The sequence below is a fragment of the Chenopodium album genome, chromosome 12 (assembly GCF_948465745.1).
Source record: "Chenopodium album chromosome 12, dcCheAlbu1.1, whole genome shotgun sequence".
NCBI classification, from domain to species: domain Eukaryota; kingdom Viridiplantae; phylum Streptophyta; class Magnoliopsida; order Caryophyllales; family Amaranthaceae; genus Chenopodium; species Chenopodium album.
The window spans coordinates 13,233,028-13,257,670 of NC_137845.1; the positions used below are offsets into that span (position 1 = coordinate 13,233,028).

The 24,643-nt window shown below is 35.6% G+C and overlaps 2 protein-coding genes across 2 annotated transcripts; one reads left to right on the forward strand and one right to left on the reverse strand.

Moving 5' to 3' along the window:
• Positions 1 to 15,826: 15,826 nt before the first annotated feature.
• LOC145570367 (subtilisin-like protease SBT1.2) lies at positions 15,827 to 18,566 on the forward strand. Its single transcript, XM_081629420.1, has one exon. It carries the CDS (start codon positions 16,015 to 16,017, stop codon positions 18,334 to 18,336), a length of 2,322 nt encoding a protein of 773 aa, XP_081485546.1. The 5' UTR covers positions 15,827 to 16,014; the 3' UTR covers positions 18,337 to 18,566.
• Positions 18,567 to 18,603: 37 nt separating this feature from the next.
• Positions 18,604 to 20,631, reverse strand: LOC145570368 (photosystem II reaction center Psb28 protein-like). The gene is made up of 2 exons (XM_081629421.1): positions 20,384 to 20,631; positions 18,604 to 19,343 (listed from the first exon to the last, which is right to left on the reverse strand). Exons 1-2 carry the CDS (start codon positions 20,460 to 20,462, stop codon positions 18,868 to 18,870), a joined length of 555 nt encoding a protein of 184 aa, XP_081485547.1. The 5' UTR covers positions 20,463 to 20,631; the 3' UTR covers positions 18,604 to 18,867.
• Between the last annotated feature and the right edge of the window lie 4,012 nt (positions 20,632 to 24,643).

Below are 24,643 nucleotides of genomic sequence, written 5' to 3' on the forward strand. Positions count from 1 at the left end.
GAGCATTGGTACTTATATGACACTTTCTTCAATAATTTTGTCGTTGTTGATTATGAAATACTCCTGTATAGATTTATAAGCCTCTAATCATTACAGTGCAACATTATTGTCATATTGGTATAAAAAAATACGGAGTATTTTCTTGGTTGGTTTACTTGGTTGTGAATGGATACGTACATGTTGCCTTCTTTCGTACCATTGATCATGTACTAACATTTTGATTGGCTATGTGATGTAAAAATATTAGTACAAAGAAAGTAGTGCATTTTAGTGCATGAAGATTTGGACATGTGAAAAATTGTTGCAATTTTTAGCAAATAAGGAATCTTGTATGAAAGTGAGTTACGTGGGACTTGTCAGCTTTTACAGTGAAACTTAAGGCTTTTCAATCATCAACATAACTATGCTTTCTGCCTTTTTCTTCCCTAAAATCTGGTCAATGATTGGACCATCTTTATACAATTATGGAGTACATACACAATTAAACATAATATTCAAACTTAATTCTTTAGGTGTTATAATTGACCCATAATTTTGGTGTTAATTTGATAGTTGTATATTGAGTTTCACAGCTGGGTTGCCAAAAGTATTAGGATTACAGCTTACTACATTTTAGTTCTTACTTACCAACATTTTGTCTTCGTCTTTAGTTATTTCTTACAAACTTACATAACCATTACAAGTGGCAAATTAATTTCGTATTTTCAATCGTCCTTCAATATAATACTCCTTGTGTTTTTAAAAAAGTTATACTGTTACACACTTACATTACTTTATAGTATTACGTAGGTTATAATTTGACCAACTTGGTCATGTATGTGCGGTGGAGAATCTTATATATACGAGTATGGACTGAGAAATTTGACATGCATATAATATTAGTTTACTACATTATAGCACGATGAATGTGTATTGTGCATTTGTGCACGACCATGAAAAGAAGTGGAAGGTCATATAGTTTGATTAAGTTATAGAAAGACTACCCAATAATGTTTAATTTAAACTTAAGAATAATGTTTGTAACGATGGATGCATGAATTTAATAGAGCAGATGTAACAAACTAACTGCTCACAAAACCGCGTAGACCAGCCCTTGTAGTGGACTTAGCAATGGGAGTGCCATTACATACCATTTATGTTTCTTTGTGTTGCATTTACATGGACACTAGCATTTTTATATTTCTAATTAGGATCTCTCTTTTTCTATCTGTATTTATCGACCGATACATTCGGTTGAGGTAACAAATATGAATTGGGAGTATCAAGTATTTAAAAATGGTATCCCCTCTGTTTCATAATGTTAGTTTCCTTTATGTATATCGATGTAATTTTTAATTGCTATATCTTTATTCTTCCACTAACAAAAATTATAAAAATTAGATATTTATAATGTCTCACCAAGACAAATTAAACAAGCTAAGTGTTTTCCTCTTTTTTCTTTTTTTTTCGATGTTTAGAGAGCCATGAGGGTGGGTGATGAGAATCGATCCCAAGATCAAGCTATCCTCCCATTTTTAATAGTAATTTTTTTAAAAATGGGATAACATTATAAAATGAAAAAATATGTATTATTGCATATAAAGGTGTATTAATGTATACTGATTATGATTGTGAAAGATAATGAAAATGCTTTTAATAGTATATCTAATAAAAATAATAATAATAATAATTGAAATTGTATCAATTAAATTAGATTACTCCTTATAAGCGATTAATATTCAAACATCAACCTAAAGTCCTAAATAAAGATGGATTACATGAGCTAGGCTAGTCTAGAGGCTCAAGCACAAAATTATTTGGTCAGATTATTCAAGAAACAAGAAGAGTTTCAGCCCTTTACCCTTTCATCTTGCCTCTTTAAAAAAAATACTCCCTCCATCCCCTTTTGATAGTCCCTTATGGACAAATTTTAGTCCCAAAATGTTTCCCCCATTTGTTTTTTCCAACAACCATTAATATTGATTTTTTACCAAAATTCTCTCTAATTTGCAACAATATTTGTGCAAATTTAACTTTCCCATATAAATTTTGTTTTCCCATGTACTTTTATTACTTTCCCTCTCTACTTTTTTTTGCATACCCAATGTAAATTTCCTTTTTCAATGTACTTTAACTATTCTTATTTGTGTTTATTAATTCCCGTGAAAAATGCTCATAAGGGACTATCAAAAGGGGACGGAGTAAGGGTTATACTCCCGTCATTGCGATCTCCAACACACATCTTATTACGGTTTTATTTCCATTTTCATAAGTGTAAAAATTATAAACATTAGATATTAATAAAATATACAATAAGACGAATCCAACAAGATCTTACATTATTATATTATTTATTATAGATTAAGAGTATTTTACGATCAAAGATTATGAAGTTTGACCCAAATTTTTGCAATGGAGCAAAACTTTAGAGACAAAGGGATTAATTAAATACTAGGACAAATTGACTACTCAACAAACTACAAAATCAGCAACATGCATGGTATCAACCAAGCCAATATTAAATTTGTGGGTAAAGCCAAATACGGAGTATGAGTTAGCCACAAAATATGAATAGGCCAACGTTAGAGCAAGCTTAAAAACGACCATACTTTGAAGTTTAAACCACAAGTTAAGCACATAGTACTTGGTTCCATTTATGGTACCGTTAAAGATGGGCATGGGCCGTGCCGGCACGTGGGCGGCACGGGCCCGACATGACTCCGGCACGGCCGCCCACCTGTGGGCCGTGCCGTGAACACAAATTTGGGAGTCGGCACGGGCACGGCACGGGGCACGGTGGGCGGCACGGTGGTCGGCCCGGGGTCGGCACGCGGCACGGCCGGGCACAGTCAGGCACGGCACGTGTTTTATTCAATTTTTTTTGTGTTTTCGGCTTATCGCACTTGTAATTTTATTTATTTATTTTTTTTATTATATACATTGTTGTTTTTTGCTAAATTAATAAAATTATTTACATAAACTTAAACATAATTAGATAAATAATTTATATAATCTTAATTAAAATAAAGTTGTCCAAAACAAAATATATTAACATTAACATAAACATAAATTAATAACATTATTTATATAAAATTTAGTTGTACTAAAAAAAATATATATATATATATATCGTTTTTTTTTATTTACATTTATTATTAAAAAAAAAAAGTGGCACGGGTTGGCCCGCGGCCCGACACGGCCCGCCAGGCACGTTGGCCGTGTCTTGCCGTGGGCTGGGGTGTGCCAAATTTTGGCACGGCCAAGCACGGCCCGTTGCCCATCTTTAGGCACCATCTTGGTCCCTTGGACATTAGACAAGTCATAAATATTCGCATCATGAGATTAGCATTTGTCAATTGTCAATTTGTCATACATACTCATCTGATCTACCAATTTTTCTCATAACAAATTAGGAGTGAACAAGGTCAACCTGTTTTCCAATTTCCATAGCTCTGCTTGTTTAATCTTGAATGATAACCTCTTAGATATCTGAAAGTATGTTTTAAGGAAGGTGTAATTGAAAATATATAGGAAAAGATAAGGGCTTACATAGCTAAAATCTTATTATATGAAAAGAATCGGATACAGTTTAAGAATTTTGGTAAACGCAATTTACTATCTTATCTCTCATATCTGATTCTTTATTGGGCGTGTTTGGTTAAAAATTGAAAACTTAAAAGTTGAAACAGATCATGTTAGCTAATTTTGACTAGCGAATTGTATTAACTGATTATATTAGTTGATTGTATAAAAGTACTTCAGTTCAGTTCAGCTTAGTTCGGTTCCTAATTTCTTTCTTTCATAAACAATTCAATTCAGCCCAGTTCAGTTCAGTTCAATTCAGTTCTAATCAGTTCAATTCAGTTCAGCTTAGTAAATCAGATTAGACCCTTAATAAACCTAAAAGTACAAAAGAGGGAGTTATATACTGAGTATTAAAATTTAGGCAATGTAATAGTGTTAATTTTTTTTATTTCAATAGAAATAGTGATTTAAAAAAGAATTTCACCAAAAATAAAATTGAAAATTTTGTTTTGTCTTGTTTAGTCGACATTGAGGCGGCTCTCACACTCACGCGACGACCTCTTTTCGATCGTCCGACTTTTGGACCACGGCGGTTAGGCATACCACGGTTCAGACAGACATCAACGTACAATCCCGCAGACTCCGGGCATACCCCGACGCAGCCTTTTCTCAGTCGTCTAATACGACTTGGTTTCACCTTTTTTGGACTTGGATGGTTAGCCGTACCACGTTCTTGGCAAACACTAGCACAGACATGTCTGGCCTCAGCAGCGACGCAGTTTCTTCTCGATTGTCTGTTACGACCGAGATACACTTTTTTGGGACTCTGCGGTAGCCCTACCATTACATAAATATTATCGTCGCCATTTAATTGTCATCATTTAAAGGTAAATTTTTCCACTTTATTGATTTTTTTTCTCCAAGATTTTTTTTTGATTTGTAATTGATAAAATTTATTGACGATCAATTTTCCAGAAATTTGAAGAATTAGTAGTTGTTGAATCGAGAAAGCGTGGAGAATTTAGTTATTGCAACCATGACGGTTATTGAAAACAGCGTCACACCGAGTGAAAACCATTTCAAAACGATTGATAACAACATGATTATTTTAGTGTCTTACCAATTGTCGGGTGAGGCTTTCAATTCAATACTTTGTTTTAACTAATTTAAAACATCATTTTAAATTTGTTTCTATTACATCTAAACAAATTTTATATACACTATAATTCAAGTTTTATGTCGAAATATTTATCAAGGAAATATGGAGTATTGAATAGGATTATAAAACAATATTTATGTTCGACAACTACCAAAATCATAAATTGATATTTGAGTAAATAATAATATATATAAAAAAATATTGTCTTTTGCTGCGATGCTTTATTTTTCAACATTGATGTGATACTTGATTGACATATATACTAAAATAAACACATGATATAGTGACAAGTGGCATCTCTTGATGCACCCTTAATTTATTTATTTTTGGTAAATATCTACATATAAACTTTTAAGGCGGTGTTAAGTACTAAATACAGCACAAAATAACCTAAATGCAAAAATTTATTATTAATATAAATATAATAAAAGATTGAAACACCCTTGTATAACTTTAGAATCCTAATATTCCATTTCACCTCACATACAATATTTATACTATTCACTTTCAATAACGTTTTCCCCAAAATCAACCCAACAATTCTCTAATCTACCTCTCCTATTCCATGAAATTCTCTTAGTTTTCAAGGAAAACTATTCAAAAATTTGTTTAACGATAAAAAAATTTATAAACAAGTACAAAAAATAGAATCTAAAAATGATATTTCGGAAATTAAATCTGGAAGCTATTGTCAGACCCCCAAAATACGAAATGGTAGTAACTTATATTAAGCCCAAGAAATCTAATCTGATTCCATGTATTATGCCCCGGAAATCTGATCAGGTACCTTGTATTAGGGCCTAGAAATCCGGTACCTTGTATTAGGCTCCAGAAATCTGATCCAATACCTTGTATTAGGCTCCGAAACTCTAATCTGTACCCTATATTAGGCCCCAAAAATCTGATCCGGTACTTAGTATTAGGCCCCGAAAGTATGACCCGGTACCTTGTATTAGGCCCTGAAAATATGACCTAAAAGACTATATTAGCCCCAGAAAAAGTATCATGGTACCCTTCATAAACACCCAAATCCCAATAATAACCGTCAGCAACTGTCCTCAACCCCTTTTTATACAACCATTCATGGTGATTTTAATGGAAGACTGGTAAGTGTCCCGTATAAGTTGGAAATTTGATTTGTTCAATTGTTCATCCAAAAATTAGATTTTACGGAAATTATATATATATATATATATATATATAGCAATAATATACCTACCTTAAAAAATTGGTCGTAGTGCTATATATTTTTTTTTTATCCAAATGAGGAAAAATTCCAATACAGAAGCTAAGGAAGAAAAAACAGTAAAGACAAGAAAAGAAAAACCAAGCAACTACCAACTAAGCTAAAGCTTTGCCCAAAAAAAAAAAAAAAAAAAAAAAAAAGCCAACTAAGCTAAGCTAAAATTAAGTGGAGCTAAACGAGGTATAGATACCCCCCTAGCATCCTCCGCCAAAATTCTACTAAGCTCTAAAGGAACCGATTCAATTAAAAATATTCCGGTGTCTTAAGTGACTCCGCGGTTGGCCAACCAATCCGCCGCGCGATTGCCTTCTCTATATATGTGAGCAACTTTAACCTTCCAACTAGTATCACGAAGCATCTCTTGGCATAGTGTAAGCTCATGGTAGCATTCTACTCGGCTTATGTTGTCTTTTTGCATAATTTGGACACAAGACAGGTTGTCCAATTGAATCTCTAGCTGCTAAATTTGAAGATTTCGAGCTATTTTTAAACCATTGGTGAGTGCTAAAACCTCAGCTCTAAAAGCACTACATATCCCAAAGTTAGTAGATATAGCTGAAACAAATCCCCCTAAGTGGTCTCGAATGATGGCCCTCCACCTGCTGCTCTTGGGCTCCCCTTCGCAGCACCATCACAATTTAAAACATACCAGCCAGCATTAGGTGGTAACCAACTCACAATAACCTGTTGCCTACGAGCAATGCTACTATCATCATCAAAGCTGCCCAAGATGTTTTTCCTAGCTTCATAATATCGAATGTGAAGAAACGCTCCTATGTCAATTGGGATTTCATCTTGTCGATTAAACACATAACAATTCCTCTATCTCCAAATCCACCAAGTTGCTATCCCAAAATACGTAGCCTAACTCTCTATGTCAATATGATCCATATTCTTTCTATGTCTCATTATCCAATCCTTCAACGAGCCTTGGAAAAACATGTCAAAAACAGGCTGGGAAAGTATCTTGCGCCATACTGCCCTTGCAGCCGAGCAATCTTTGAGGATATGCAAGGTGCTCTCTTCACTAGCACCACATATATAGCACTTGGGGCTATCAGTTAGCTTGCGTTTGTTATTTAGGTTCCCTAACAATCGGTCATGACAGGCCAGCCACAGAAACGCTCTAATGCGCTGTTGCAGCGGAGCTTTCCAAACAATATTCCAACACTCTTCATCTAAAGTGTTGGTTTCATGTCTCATAATGCTCAAGACAGATTTAATCGTGAATTTGCCTTGTGAATTCTCCTTCTAGTAGACTAGATCGCCTATATTTGGGTCAACACGAACCTCATAACTCTGAATTATTGTCAACGTCCTTTCATCGAGGAATGGGCTGAAAATATTCCACCTCCACCCTTGGTTCTCCTCCCACATTTCAGCCACTGTAGCCCTCGAAAGCTCCATAGGTAACGAATTTTTTTACCAAGTCACTAAGAGGTTGATCCGTAACCCAAGCATGATCCCAAAATAGAGTAGACATCCCATTCCCTATATCAGACTTCATTCCCTTGCTCAAAAATCTTGCATTCTCTGTAATTCCGCTCCACACATTAGACATTCCTGCCTTAGGCTCGAACATGTCAACATCGCAACGCCCTTTGCAATATTTTGCTCGAAGAACACTAGACCAAAGAGAGTGAGGCTCAATAAAAACACGCCAACCTAGCTTATTAAGGAAGGTTGCATTCGCTTGCTTGGCCGAAAAAATACCAGCACCACCCAATCTCTTCGGTTTTTGTAGTACCTCCCACAAAAGCAGATGGACCTTTTTTGTGTCTTCATTCCCACCCCAAGCAAATCTCCTCGTCTTTTTGTCAATTGACTCACAAATCGACTTAGGGATTTTAGCAGTTTGCATAGAGTAAAAAGACATAGTTGAGATTGTAGACTTGGCTAATGTGATGCGTCCAGCTAGAGATAAATATTCCGTCTTCCACCCCGAGAGTCGACGATCAATTTTCTTGCACAAATGGCTATAGGTGTCTTTAGTCACACAACTAGTCAAGGTAGGCATACCTAAATACATACCCAAGTCATCTGTGGCCTCCATTCCCAAAGCCGCACTAATATCATCTTGTAAATTACTCTCAACATTATTAGAGAAATATACCCTTGATTTAGCCAAGCTCACCTTTTATCCCGATACATCACAAAATCGATCTAACCACTTGCGGACTACCTCGGCTTTTTGCACACTAGCTTTGGCGAATAGAACAATGTCATCGGCAAAGAACAAGTTGGAAAGTAAAGGTCCACCCCTACTAGCCCGAATTGGCTTCCAACTCCCATTGATAATCGCCTCCTCAATGACTTGATAAAGACACTCCATACACATAACAAACAAATACGGGGAGAGGGGATCACCTTGACAAATCGCTCTACTCGGTTTGAAGCTCCTAGAGGGTTCACCATTCCACAATATTTGTAGAGAAGTAGTAGAAATACACTCCATGATCACTTCCACCATCATTATTGGTAAATTCATTTGCACCAATGTATCACGAATGAAGGACCATCAAAGTCTATCATATGCCTTTCCAAAGTCGATTTTGAGAGCCATATAACCTTTCACTCCTTGTTTCCGGGGCATAGTATGAATAACCTCTTGCATTATCACGATGTTATCCGTGATTTGCCTCCCTGGGACGAAGCTTGCTTGGGTATTAGATATTAGGATGAGGAGAACCGGCTTCAATCGATTGATAATCACCTTGGTTATGATCTTATATGCAACATTACACAAACCAATTAGGCGAAATTGGGAAGCTAACTCAGGGTGGTCTACCTTCGGTATTAGAGCAATAAACATGTCATTGAGGCTAGAAGGAAACCCCTTTCCTTCCAACACCGGAAGGATTGTTTTATACACTATATCAACAATTAGCTCCCAATTTTTCTTGTAAAACAAAGCTTGAAAACCATCCGAATCGGGGGCTTTGAAGGCTGTTATCTCCTTTATCACAAAATCAATCTCAAATTTTGTATAATATTTAGTCAAGGAAGTCCAGTCATTCGATGATAGCTCCGGGAAAATATCACTAGGAACATCAAAAAATTCAGGTTCCCCTTCTTCAGTGAATAGTGAAGTAAAATACTCCACAATATGCTCGATTTCGGACTTTTCATGAAGCCATTGTCCTTCATTATTCTTCAAAGTTACTACCTTATTTTTCCATCGTCGCATAATAGTACTTAAGTGAAAAAAGTTAGTATTTCCATCTCCATTCTTCAACCATTCTATTCGGGATTTTTGATACCACATTGTTTCTTCCCTTTCTAGAATCTCATCTAAGTCTCTCCTCAATTTTGATTCCAGCTTTATCAATCCACGGTCTACACGAGTGGCTAGGATTTTCTGAATTCCACCAATTCTACCCAAACACACCCTTTTTTGTTTGTAAATATTGCCAAAGGTATCACGATTCCTGTAACACCCCCAAATTACTCTTCAATAACAATTATTATAAAACATGATTTAGAGAGTAACTTTGGGATATTACAGCCACGTGATTACGTAAGGCTTAACAGAGACTTGCAGTGGAAGGAAAAATACTTATCCTTTATTAATAATAATAGTAATAGTTTTGAAACACTTTTGGAGTAACTAAAACACTGATACTATGTCTACTAAATTTAACTAGGTGATCACCGCCCATCGTCCCCAATGCAGCATTTAATTCACGTCTTCTGATCGCCATCACCTATCTACTCATCATCAATGATAAGTAGGGCCAAGCCAAAACAAAAGAGAAATACGTATTAGCCAAAATGCTAAGTACATACAAATGCTAGACATGTAAAATCAATTTAGTTAATTAAACATGCTTTCGAAAGTTTTGACTTTAATCAATCACAATTGATTCAAACCACTCGTGAATAGAAATTCTCATATTAAAACATATCAATTTTCGAAATCAATAAATTTCTAAAAATAGTTTCGGATAAAGCATGGATTCAATCCTCATTTCACAAATCATTTTTCCATCTAAGTGTGCACACCCCCCAAGCTAGTAACTCCTTACATAGTGCTATCAAGGGGAAAGACTAGGTCATACATAGCCCATAGTCTTCAATTTTATCTCCGCATAGTGGGAGTCATAAAAATCCAATATATATACCTTTGATAAATCAACCTTCCAATTCCCATGTATGGGATTTCAATAACATTTGTTCGTTAAAATGAATTTGAATTCAAGTATGTGTATAAACAACTTTTAGAACATTGAAATTAAATTATTTTCAAAGATCAAACAATAAAACATTTCACAATATTTATTTCGTAAACATTCATAAATCCTTGTTCAACATTCAAACATAATTCATCATTCAAAGCACAAAACACATTTCTATAAAATCACATATTTAAATATCTAGCCACACGCACGTACCTTGATCTTTTGCAACAAACACAAAGTTCTTTAATCTCGAACTTGAAATTCCCCCTACAAGGAACCAATAATCCTAATTAAAAACCCTTCAACCCATGAACACCAAGCCATTAAATAACGACCTTAGACTAGTTGTGCATGAACAATTATCTTGACTCTTTACAACTATTCCACCTAGATTTACTACCATGAACTATCTCCTAAATAAACATTATATGGAGTTTTTAAATAAAATAAAACAAATATAAAACCTTATAAAAATCATGAATTAGAAATAGATATTAGTTGTAGAAGACTAACCGCAAAACAATCTAAAGTAGCGAAATTCACGAGAAGGTTCACGTTGAAAAGAAGGTGTCAGATCTTGCAGAGGCCATATCTCATAGTATATAACTTCGAATTGGGTGATTCGTAAGCCTAACCTCAAGGATTTTTCGAGAGGAACAACTTTGTGTCAAACAGAAAAAGGCTAAAATGATCAAAAGTGGCTGAAAAATGGCCTGGAACATATACGGGATGAAGTAGTACGAAAATGGGAAGAAGAAAGAAGAAAAGAAGGATGGAGCTTAAGAGGTTTTTGGCTTAAAATGGCTGAACTTTGGTTCTATTTATAGAGTTTGAGAACTCTATTGACATCATGTATGATGTCAACAACTCGGGGGCCAAGTGTTTAATCTTGTAGAAGAAGTTTATGACTTTGGTCATGCTTTAGGAGTAAGAAATGGACTTGGGTCCTTTAACTTGGAGCAAAAAAATACTCAACGTAAAAATATGATTTTCAAGTATTACGTTTCCGGCTTAACTCACACGTATAAATATAAAATATTTTGTAAATGTAATTATTATTCCGTAAAATTATATATTGACAAGTTAAATAATGCTATTGTATTATCTAAAAACATATTTATATATTATTTAAAATACTTTGGAAAGAGATTGGGCATAATTAAATTAATAAATTTGATTAGTATATAATTAAACGGGTTTAAAATACGGGGTATTACAATTCCAGAGTTGAAGTTTACTGGAAAGGTTTGAGAGAGCAGGCAACAGTGAAGTATTTTTATCCCAAGACTTTGTTCATAAAATCACGAAAATTCTCGTGGGACATCCAGGCAGCCTGAAAACGAAAGGAGCGATGGATAGCTTGTAGAGGTGCAAAGCCGTTTGGAGAAATAAATATTGGACAGTGGTCAGAGTGCACAGCAGTAAGATGTTTCATCGATGCCTTATCAAATCTTACTGCCCATGAATCATTACAGAAGCCTTCCACTTTGTCTAGTTTCTGGAGTACGGCCCCGAGCCCAAGTATGGGCTGCTCCAGAAAACTCTAATTCAATTAAATCAAGGTCATTCACCCACTCATTGAACAAGGCAGACCTACGAGTGATCTATCTACATGATGAACTTCTCTCCGAGGGAAATCTGGTGTCATTAAAGTCCACTGCCAAAAGCCATGGATGATTATTATTATTGGAAAAATTTCTCAATTCCTCCCAAAGTTCACGTCTCTTAGAAGGATCAGGGCTCGCATAAACAGCTGAAAAATACCATGGAATAGCACCCACTCTAGTGATTTCCATAGTAATGTGTTGATTGTGCTTTAAAATTGGATTTTTAGTGACTAAATCCTTCTTCCAGTAAACCCATATGCCACCACTAAAACCAATTGCATCAACTCTAGTGTGTCCATCATACCCTAAAATTGTGGCAATTTTATTGCTTGTTCTCCACCCATATGTATTTCAACAAGAGTTAACACATTAGGTTGATTATTACGAACCAAATCTTTCAACGAAGATATGAAGTTTGGACTTCCTGCACCTTGAACATTCCATACCATGCAGGAAATTGGTAAAGAATTTGAAGCCAAATTAGGTAGAGTGTCTTCCATTTAACTAGGTATTGAAGGTAAAGAAGTCATGTATGCTTGACTTATTAGTCTCAGAAGATATCTGAATTCATTGGGAATATTCATTGACATCACCAAGTCCGGGGGATCCGATATTGGTGGTAGGTATGAGTCCATTTGAACCTCCAGGATGTGAGTCAGGGGGTTCGTAATCACCAGGTAAGGAACCTTCATGGTCTGTCTTGCGAACAAGGTTTTCTCTGGAGGTATCCTCAAGATAATCGGGCATAGTGTTTGAGACATGGGTAGGGTCAATTGTGTGAATGGCTTCTTCTAGTGTTTGCTTCTTAGATTCTTGGACTGGCACTGTGATGGCTTGGTGTAAAGCTTCTTGGTTGGCTTCAAACATAAACACAGAATTTTCTTTTCCTTGAGATGTCACGCCCAGATTTGGGGAAATAATTTGGACCGAATTATTTCCTATTTCCTTACGTGGAGTGCTTATTTTGTGAGAAGATACTTTTTTCTTTTCTTGATAAATCTTGTTAGGAATCTTTTTTGCTTTTGACATTTTTTCCTTAAGAGAATTTATTTGCTCCTTATCTGGCAGAAAATATTGAGAGATATCCCCTAAATTGGTTGTACCAAAGCACTTGCCATCATTATCTTGAAAAGATTTTGAAATATCTTCCCCCTCCTTATTAGTTTCCTGATTAATCTCAACCTCATCCTCGGTTTGATTCCCTAAAACCGCAAATCTCGTGTCAATCCCTTGAATCAAGCCTTGAGATTGATTATTTCCATTTTGACCCTTGGACTGGTTTTGGCCATTGACCACCGTCTCCTGCACTGCTCCACCACCTCCATTGGTTTTTGCAGCTCCCTGTTGAGGTTTTTCTGGCTTGGTAGCACGTTTCTACCCTGGTTTTTCGACTAACATCCAGCTTCCGAAATCCTCTGTTTCTTCAGGTTTAGCAGCATGATTATGCAGAGGATTATTGTGAGTAGTAATTCCATTCGGTTCCTCTAAATCACCCATGTTTGCACATTCACCTTCCGAATGTCCTAGCTTGCCACAACTAAAACACACCATCTTGATACCCTCACATTGTATTCGCCAAACACGTCCCTTTAGCTAGAACTTAGACAATAGAGGTTTCGATATGTCAATCTCCACACTCAGTCTGGTAAATTGCCATCTCTCTGCTCAAGCAGTGGTCTTGTCAACATGCAGAACCTTTCCTATTTTTGAACCAATTTTGTTCAAGAAATTAATATCGAAATACTCAACTGGGAGATTTGGTATACGCACCCATGCCGTCAAGTATTTGATTGGAGCTTTGTCTGGTACAAAATTAGGCACCCACTTTCGAATTGTCAAGTAATTATCATCGAGAAGCCAGGGACCTTGTGTGAGAACATGAGTGTAATCTGCTTGATTAGTAAATCTCGCAATATAGTAGCTGCATCCTATATCAGTTAGGGCTAGCTCTCCTCTAATGTTCCACTTTTTCTTCAACCTTCGTATAAGTCCCATATATCCTAATTTGCCACTGAAAAGCTTTATGATTAAGGTATGTTGCCATGGCTACCTTAACCTTCTTTTCTCTTCCTTGGATAACTGGATTACAGGCATCTTTCATCATTCAAAATTTCCTCAGGGATTGCTTCATCATCAGAGATATCATCCTCCTCTTCATTCTCTATCACATGGATTTGGGATTGATTCATGTGGCTACTGCTCCCTTGCACCATTTCTCTAAAAGAACAAATGCCTCCAGGTTGAGCATCCTGTTCCAGTCTAATCCCTTCCATGGTAGCAACAAAGAAATTCTCTTTTCCTCGTCCCTCAGCATCTGCCATTTCCTCATCTCCATGGGAAGGGTTATTTTCCTTGTCAAAAATTAGATGTGTAATTTTACGTTTAGGTTTCTTGTTTAAACGGATCAATTGATCCTTTATTTCAGTCGAAATTGTGGTTTCAATCGTTTCTTTGGACTTTTCCATAAAGAGAGTTTTCAATGACTTTCGTAGTGCTATATCTCATTGTCCATGAATCCATATAAAACTATATATGAAACAGGATGAAAGGTTAAATATGTTTGCAAATTAGATGGTAAATAATAAAGTGAAAAGGGTTTAAATTAAAACAATTAGGCAAAATGTTACTTACATGTAGTACCGTAATTTTAGTATAGCCGACCACATTGGTATAAAAGTTAGCACCTTTGTGACATATTGATATAAAAATTAACACCGGCGATAAATTGGTATAAAAGCTAACAAACAATGACAAATTGGTATAAAAATTAACAAATGTGACATTTAACCCTTTTTTTTTTTTTTTTTTTTGCTGGAGCAAGTGCTTAATTATTATTTTGGTTTTAATTTTTCAATTTTTTTTTTTTTTGTTTTTGTTAATACTCATTTAATGACAAATAATTCTCTCCTCAAAGGCCATGCAACTAAGATTGTAGGGTCGATAGACGCAGAGGAGAAGAACCAAGTCAAGTTGATAGACTAAGTTCGAAGAGGTTATCGGTAAATGATAACTAAAAAAAATTGTAAACTCAAACAAAAACCTGCGATATGACAAATAATTTTTATAAAATAAATGTTTATTTTCTTTTTTAATTAATACAAATTTTTGTGTTTGTTTAGTTGTATAATATATTCGTTTTTATAATAAAGGATGTTCAATTAACATTAGCATTTTGTTCATTATTAAAAAAAATATATTGTTGATTTATTTAATTGGTATTAAATCATATAGTTTAGCGAATTGCAAAATATCCATTCAAGAGAATTGAACAGATCAAGATATTTCACTTGAAATTTAAAAAAATATTGATGAATAAGCAACAACATTCAGTTTCATAATCTCTTTATTTTACTCTTATATTATAAATGTTCATTTTTTTTCTAGTAAATGCTCCTTTTTGTTGGGGAGAACCAGCCAGCTACGGCTGGTCTCCAGACCAACTTAAAATTTGGGATATGATACATCTAATGACATGTACTACCTCCGTTAACTTTTATTTACAACTTTGGAATATTTTATATCTTACAAATAATACCCCAAAGTTGCAAATAAAAGTTAACGGAGGTATTACTATATTTTATCAAACTTTATTTGTTAGATATAATTAATATTTTAAAAAAAAATGTATTAAAATTTGGGCTTACCGTGCGCCATCTTGTTGCATAGGAAATTAAAAATTGGAGCCATCCTATTCTTCAAACCCATGATTCATGAACCGTCTTTTCAAAAAATGTCAAAAAGTACCAAATCAAGACTTTTATTAAAAGGGCTCAACGGCCCATAAGAGTATGAATCAATTACCTTCCCCCAAGTAAAGGCACAAGCCGCACGTGCCAAAGGAGCCATGCAAATGTCTTCCAAGAGCGTGCAAAATAAATGCATAATAAAAAATAAAAATAAAAACTTTAAAATAATTAAACAAATAAATAAATAAGCTAAATCTTCTTTCTCTATCAATATGAATTCTTTCATGTCAAAGCAACCAAAAATTCAAAACCAGGTATATTCAACATTAATTAATGTGAAACATTTTATCATAACATTTCAAACACAAATTTATGCATGTAGATATTAAAACAAACCATAATATCTCGTGAAAGTCCTAAGCAAAATTCCTAGATTATTACCTCAGCTCCCTCCCAAAGATCCTCGTGAGGTAGAGCTCTGCTCTTCCTTGTACTTTCACGGGTTTCATATTCTTCTCTGAGCATTTTCGAATTCTCGATGTACCGGCCCCTTTAAATACCCCCCCGGGATCCCACCATTAAGCACCATGAACCACAACCCCAACACGAGTTTTAAACTTAAACATACTCGAAAATGACATCACCACCAAAAACTCTGCTTTTTCTATCAACCTTTTTACTTTCTCTGGCTTCTCTTAATGCCCTTTTACCCCTCCAAACCTACATTGTACAACTACACCCACAAAGTGAAACTGCTGCTTCTTATTACACATCTAAGCTTGATTGGCACCTCTCTTTCCTTGAGAGAACGGTGTCTGTAGAGGAAGAGGCTGATCATTCTTCTCGCCTTCTTTACTCTTATCGGTCAGCAATAGAAGGGTTTGCAGCTCTTCTCTCGGATTCTGAGGTAGAGTCCTTAAGGAGAATGCGTGATGTCATTGCGGTTAGACCTGATAGGAGGCTTGAGCTTCATACTACTTACTCCTACAAGTTTCTAAAGCTTGATGCTCCTAGAATAGGGGCTTGGTCTAGGACCGAGTTTGGGAGGGGGTCGATCATTGGTGTCTTGGATACTGGTGTTTGGCCTGAGAGCCCGAGCTTCAGTGATCATGGGATGCCGGCACCTCCTAGGAAATGGAGAGGGGTTTGTCAAGAAGGGCAGAACTTCAATGCTTCGAGTTGCAACAGGAAACTCATTGGTGCTCGGTTCTTTATCAAAGGTCATCATGTGGCTAATTCACCACTATCACCAGAAATAAACCCTGAGTATGTGTCTGCCCGTGATTCTTCTGGGCATGGGACCCACACATCATCCACGGCTGGGGGATCACCGGTCCCAATGGCGAATTTGCTTGGCAATGGGGAGGGAATTGCACAAGGGATGGCCCCAGGAGCCCACATTGCCATCTACAAGGTGTGCTGGTTTAATGGGTGCTACAGCTCTGACATACTGGCTGCAATGGATGTGGCAATAAGAGATGGTGTCGACGTCCTCTCTCTTTCTTTGGGAGGATTTCCAATCCCTTTCTATGATGACACTGTTGCAATTGGTAGCTTCCATGCTGCAGAAAAAGGCATTTCTGTCATCTGTGCAGCAGGAAACAACGGTCCTACCAGAAACTCAGTTGCCAATGAGGCTCCTTGGGTCACTACTGTGGGAGCAAGTACCCTTGATAGGAGATTTCCCGCTTTTGTAAGAATGGGAACTGGGAGATACCTCTATGGGGAGTCCCTGTTCCCGGGAAATCATTTCCCAGGGGCTGCAAGAGAGCTTGAAGTAGTTTACATAACAGGTGGCGATATGGGAAGTGAATATTGTCTAGAAGGGTCCCTCCCTCGTGAAAAAGTTGCAGGGAAAATGGTGGTATGTGATAGAGGTGTAAATGGAAGAGCAGAGAAAGGTGAGGTTGTGAAAAGAGCTGGAGGAGCTGCAATGGTTCTAACAAACACAGAGATAAATCTCGAGGAAGATTCAGTCGATGCTCATGTCTTGCCAGCTACTTTGATTGGCTTTTCAGAAGCAGCTCAACTAAAGAGTTACATCAACTCTACAAAACGACCAACTGCAAAGATCCACTTTGTAGGGACTGTTATAGGAAGATCAAGAGCACCAGCCGTGGCACGTTTTTCATCCAGGGGGCCAAGTTTGAACAACCCTTCAATCCTCAAGCCAGATGTGATAGCACCAGGCGTAAATATCATAGCTGCCTGGCCCCAAAACTTGGGACCTTCTGGCCTTCTAGGAGATTCTAGAAGGGTGAATTTCACTGTCATGTCGGGAACTTCCATGGCTTGTCCTCATGTCAGTGGCATTGCTGCTCTTATCCACTCTGCTCACCCAAATTGGTCCCCTGCTGCAGTTAAGTCTGCAATGATGACAACAGCAGATGTAACTGACCATTTTGGGAAGCCAATTATGGATGGAAATATTCTGGCAGACCACTTTGCAATCGGTTCTGGACATATCAACCCTGCCAAAGCGGTTGATCCAGGATTAATCTATGACGTCAGACCAACGGATTACATCACACATCTGTGCAGCCTTGGATACACGAAATCTGAAATTTTCACAATCAGTCGCAGGAACATAAGCTGCAAAGAGATACTGCAGAAAAGCAGGGGGTTCGAATTAAATTACCCTTCAATTACTCACGTTTTCAAAGGCAGGGAGACAGTTAAGGTGATCAGCAGAAGTGTAACTAATGTGGGCAGACCAAATTCCATTTACTCAGTGGAAGTCAGAGCTCCAGAAGGAGTCAGAGTTGTAGTCAAGCCAAAGCGATTAGTATTTCAAAGAATTAATCAAACATTAGGCTATAAAGTCTATGTTATATCCAAGAAAGGAGCAAAGCCGATTAGCTTTTCTCAAGGAGAACTGATATGGGTACACTCACATCGAAACCTTTACAAGGTTAGAAGCCCAATTACAGTGTCTTGGGTAAGCAAGAATTCATAATTGAAGGATGTTTCTCCAGCTTGATCGCCTAGCAGAGACAAACCAATGTGTTTTTCATTGATGATTTTATTGCAGAAGCTACTATGTCACAGTTTCTAGGGTACAGAGTACATTCCTCTGACTTGCTACTGATTCAGAAGGAAATCTAACATGTTCTTTATGTTATCTGAGCTTTGGGCGCAAATTTATGATGGACTTTCTTTGAAGTACAAGGTTACTTCATTTATGTCGGTACTTTATTCTGGTACTATATTAATGAATGCAGAGTTTAAAAAATATATTATGTATTATTTCAAAATTCATGCCTTACAGAGAGCTACAGAGAATAATCATGTCACTCACCCAGCCTTATCAGATCTATTCAAAGAATCACAAATATGGTCAGAGAAGACACAGAATCAAACACTTGGAGCACCAACAAAGCAGCATTTATCTTAATGTAAAGATTCAAGCTTTTGAGATATGCTCAACTCACACAATTATGCTAAAATCGGGTTTAAGGGAAAAAAAAAAAAAAGGATGTACATTGCCTTAACTTTTGACGAATTGCAAACCGTTAGCGTTGGCATAGCGTTCCATGAATCTCATGAACCTGTCCCATTCTCGGGGGGTGCGCATGATGTACCTTGCTTCAATCCCTGCTGGCTTCCCATTAACGAACCTTGCATTCACACTGGTGGAAGAAAGAACACCTTCCTCATCGATCATGTAAAACCCAGTTATATCACCAACTTCCTTTGATGAGTCAAAGACAGAGGGCTGATCAAATCTAAATATAGCTGCACCATTAGTCCCATCCTTTGATTTGGTTAATTTCACATCTGGTATTGTAAGTTCATCGGTGCCTTGGATGAACTGAATTTTTGGTTGAACCATCATCACTATCTGACCAACCGGTGCAGAAAATGACCTTTGTGATGCCCATCTCATTGGACGAAACCTCAACTGAAGTCCATTGAATGAAGAGTGTACACGCTGGGGAGTAGCCAAAGAGAATACACAAATTCCTAAAAGATGAGAAAACTAAATCAATTTGAATCATTAAATTGAGATAGAACACTAGCTTAAAATTCATATATTCTAGAGTATTGTTATTCAAAAAAGATTTAAAGTCACTGCCAAGATTTTTAATTTTTCCAAACCTTAATCAGAAGAACAACCAGCAAGAACTAATTAAGAATTGAGATTTTACGCTTATGTAAAAGTTGCCTTGTCAGTAAAATGATTCAAGAGTCTACAACATTTAACAAAACAAGAATTTCAAACCTCCCACTGCACCCCCAAAGGCCCAAACCACCCACCTCCACATTACAAAAATAATAGGTCTAGTATACAACAAGTGTATCCGTGCACTATATACATCAAACTTATCCACCCCAAAACATATTAAAGTCATCCTTGTGCAATTACGAAATTTACATGATTCGGGGTGACTAAGTGTGTTGTATACAAGAAACCCGTTACATCCAAAACCCTCCAAAAGAAAGAACAACCTCACAAACAAACTGAACTTGCACATTTGAATTCCTCAATTTTCCTCAATATTCCACATGAACTTATCAGCCATCATCCCATCACAATAGATTCACATAAAATTGAACCTATGGGACTTCAACATTTAAACTAAAACCTTTCTTTCCTCTGTTTTCAACAAAATTTCCATCATATAACTTGTTTTAGATGAAAATTTAATAACCATTTAGTGAAACCTTAATCACCTAGCTAAACCCTCAATTACCAATGCCATAAGTACAGAATCTTGAATTTGAATTGCATTTTTGTATTCCAACTAATTGAATTAATTAACAGTGTGTAAAAAAGAAATTTTCTACAAACTACTGTTCCTGTGTTAAATTCAATGAAATACAATTATACATAATTCCCACCTCCAATCATGCTAAACAAAAACAACCAACCTCAAAAAATTGGGAAATTTCCCATTACAAACAATTTAAAATTAGAAATTAAAATGCAATGCAATGCATAAGTACATAAAATAATGCTGCAAATTTCCAGGAAAGAAATTCAGAGAAAGAAAAAGAAATACCTGGGTTGGAGGAAGATTTGTGAGAGGAGCAGTGGGAAAGTGGAGAAGAACAAGTAAGAGATTGAAGAGATGCTGCCATGGAGTTTGATACTGGGATTAAATTAGTGGCAGAAAAAGTTTATAAATTTTCAGTGGAATTTTTGAGGAAAGAGATGATGAAGGAGATGATAGGGGTCATGTACAATCCAGACGTTTGGTGTGTTACAATATCAGCCATTCACTTGGGGTTCCTTGCAAAGTGCAAATCCTAATTACTCCAATTTTTCACCTTCATTAACTTATCCATAATTAAATGAAAATAGAGTGAATAGAAAAGAGTCTACGCTTACTCCCGGATAAATTGTCATGATTATACAATATTTCAGCGGTGTTCAATTTTAAAAATAAACGACCTTTTGATACTTTCGCAATAAAACAACCGATCTTCTACAAATAGGACGTAATTGATTGGTAACCTGTTAAATAGGTTAGTGTTTTATTTGATAATTGCATGCAATCAAAATCAGAAAACTTATATAGAGTCACATGTGATCTCATTTCGTGAATGATTAATAATTTTGGGAATATTTTGTTAAGTGAGTAATGCTACTAATCTCTTATTAATGGCGGTTCAATATTTGATCCCGTTGGATCCATTATAGTATTCGTGTTTTACTATATCATTTGAATATTGATTGAATTGGTTGGGGTTTTTTTTAATTTTTTTTTATTTGCATGTTTATATTCATGGAAAGATCAACATGTCATTTGCACTCATCTATTTGTGCTTATTGATTTACATATTGTTTTCTTCTAAGTTATACTGTACAATAAGGTAATCTTCAATTTATTTCAATTAATGATTTATTGCTTTGATGTGTTTCATTATCACTGTATTATATATGATGTAATAAGAATCATATTGCTTCGTGTGTACAATCCCTAGACCAAGTAATATAAAGAATTAATCTAACCTTGAGATGGTCGAACCAATATTTAAATTTTTTTTTCCACTAAATTGTGTGGATTATTATGGTTTAGTGTTTAACGGTAGCCACCCTAAAAGGAAGTCGGAATTAGGGAGGGGATGGTCAGAATTCAATGGAGAATGTAGCAGGGTGGTCAAAATTGAACGGTGGAGGGAAGGAAGGGCGGAATCTGCATTGAAAGGGAATGAAAAGGGAGAAAACGGTGGGGAAATAGAGGGGGGCTGTCGGAATTGGATGGGGATGGGAGAGAGGAGGTCGAAATTCAACAGGGAAGGGAAGGGAGGGTGGAAACCGGCGGGAAAGGGGGCGAAAGCGGAGGGGGAAGGGAGAGGGTGGTTGGAGTTGGATAGGGATTGATGAGAGGCAAGTGGTCGAAAATGGACAGGGGAGGGGGAAAGGAAGGAGGCCGAAGGAGGAAGGGGTTGCCGCCTGCCGAAGGTGGCGAGGGCTGCCACTTGCTGCCTGTTGGGTAGGGGTTAAAGTTTTAATTTTTTAAAAAAAAAAAATTATTTATTTGGACCTATCACGTGCTAACAAGTGTTTGGTAACTTGCTATATCAAGTTGGATGACCAATTGGGTGCAATGGGAGCGGATTGGGTATAAAGTTGGGATTAATATAAAAAAATATAAACGAAAGTTGAGTAATTTGGGCAAACGGAGCAAAGTTGGGATTAATCCCAATAATTTTTCCTAATTGATAATGTATTATTTATATGTAAATTTTATAAAAGGTAATGATATATGTAACCCAAAATATAGTCTCTAAAATAATGTATATTTTTTGGTTCCACTAATTGTTTTATATATTTGTCAAATGAAAGTTTTTAATAATCCTATTATTAATTATAACCCGTGCGATGCGCGGGCACTTTCTAGTATAAACAAATACAAATTTATAGTAATGTATGAAAATATTTTTTTCATGTCAATATTCATCCAAGCATTGCTTGGGCAAAGAATTAGTTAAAAATAATAATTAATGTCAAATTAAATTTGTATTTCGGTTAGATAATAATCTATCCGTAACATTAGCTTCCTTCTATCTTGAGTTTACTAAGTGCTCATTTGTATTGGATTCCAATTGTTATGTTTAATACTAATACGAATCTCCCTTTGTGTTTAATTACGATGAGCATATTAAACTAAAGGGTGATTAAAAAAATAAAAGGGAGATTTGAATAAGTTAATTATTAAAAGTAATTAATTGGATTAATAATAGGTATTAAATTAAGAATGATGGTGATAATTTTTCAGATTTGGTGAAAATAAAGGCTTGGATCATCATGGCATTGTCCAACTATATATAATGTTGTATTTTCTAATAATCATGGGTTTGTGAATGATCAACTTTTTGTCGTGGATGAATTTCGTGATTACGTTCTTCTACATGCTCCCGAAGGAGCCAACATCATATGTTGTTATGCTTTAATTTAATGGATTAATGCATTTAAAAGATATGGGTATTCCATTCATATTGCTTTCAAAATTGTGGCTGCTATTATGCAGGTGATGTTGATGGTTTAGCATGTATTATTTTCAATTCAGAGTTCACCGTTGTCTTCAACTTCATTCTTAACAAGTGGACAATATCCCTAAACTTCATTTTTCTTTCCCTATTTAATCTTCTGCCGCGTGATGTATGGATTTGGTAAGATAGTTGATGATGTGGCTTAGATAGTTTCATGTTAACTTATTCTACAAATGGGATTTCCTTTGTGATTATCAATCTAGGTACTCATTTCTTAATTGAGGTTGGATTAGATAGTTTTACGTAATTTGTTAACTTATAAAAAAATTTAATATAATTTGTTTTGTGTTGATTTAAACCCATTTATAAAAAATATTAAATTCACACTGGGAACATCACATCCCATGAAGTGGCCGTTATATCAGAGATCATGTAGCACATAAAGTTTAGTAAACCATCATTACAAAATTATCTACGCATTACATTACAATACTAATACTTGGAAAAAAAATATATAAATGTTCACAACGAGTTTGCATATTTTGGAACTGATGTACAATTGCAAAAACGACTTACATTCAAAAACAAATCTTTCTCCAAAAAAGTAATTAAAGTGTCATTTAACAATTTATCTCTCATGCTATTTCGCTATTTGCTTTTGATTTGAATCATTCCGAAATATGCCCTTTCAACAGTTGTAGTAACCACAGGAAGAAACAATACTAATTGCAAAAGCAAATACACATTTGAATAATATTGATGCCTTTTTGTCTCAACTAGCTTCATAGATAGCTCATTGAGTTTTTTAAGATTTCAAAATCTCTCATCATCTTGTATTTCATCATTGAAATTTCCATGTAAATAATCAAAGTACAGTCAATATTGGTATGTTAAATGATGCAAATCGATTAGAAGGACCAAAAGAAGACATACACATGAGTACCTCTTAGCTTTCCTCATTAAATTGATTTTCAATCTCTTGTTATTGCAAATCAGTAACACTAAGAAAAAACTCTACTCGAAAATGATGAAATTTAGTCACTTTTGGTGTATCACCACAAAACATCCTTCTACCCGGACGAACATATAAATCCTCCATGTTAGGAATCTCAATTTCATGCTTCTCCCTAAATGAAGTGACTTTATTCAAGTGAGCATCTCATCCATTTTCTCTTAACCTTTTCAAACTTCTCTTAGTTACTCCAGCCATATTCATGGCATTCACAATATTCACTCTTTTACAAGACCAAGCTCAACTCATTTGTGATCCCAAAAATAGCCACCATCAAGTGTGCAACAAAACAAAATCAAAAGTCATCAACATGTTTGTTATTGAACATGCTTTAATTTAATTTGGTCAGCCTTATCAAGAGAAGAATCCGCAATTGCATCAAGTGACTCAAGGATATGATGTCAAGGGCGAAGCAAGGATTATAATCTAAGGGGGGAAAGACTTATATTACCTAATCTGTACTTTTTTATAAATCCAAATTTTTTGCTTTTGTATGTACTATCATACATTAGTTTTGATTATATATTTGTCGACACGAAAAACTTATATTTGTAAATTTAAAATTTATGTTTTACAATATTATTTTACTAAGGAAAATTTGTTAATTACTACCTCAAAAATAGAGGCTTTGTGAATTATTACCCCTAAAAAAATGTTTTTAATTACTATCCCTAAAACTAATTAATTCAAATGATTGCTACCCTTTTCCTTAATCAGCCCCTAATTAGTCAATTTAAACTCTTAATGATATCATTATCCAGCAAAATTGTAATAAGTTGTTTTTAAACCATGATTAATTAAATAAACCCTA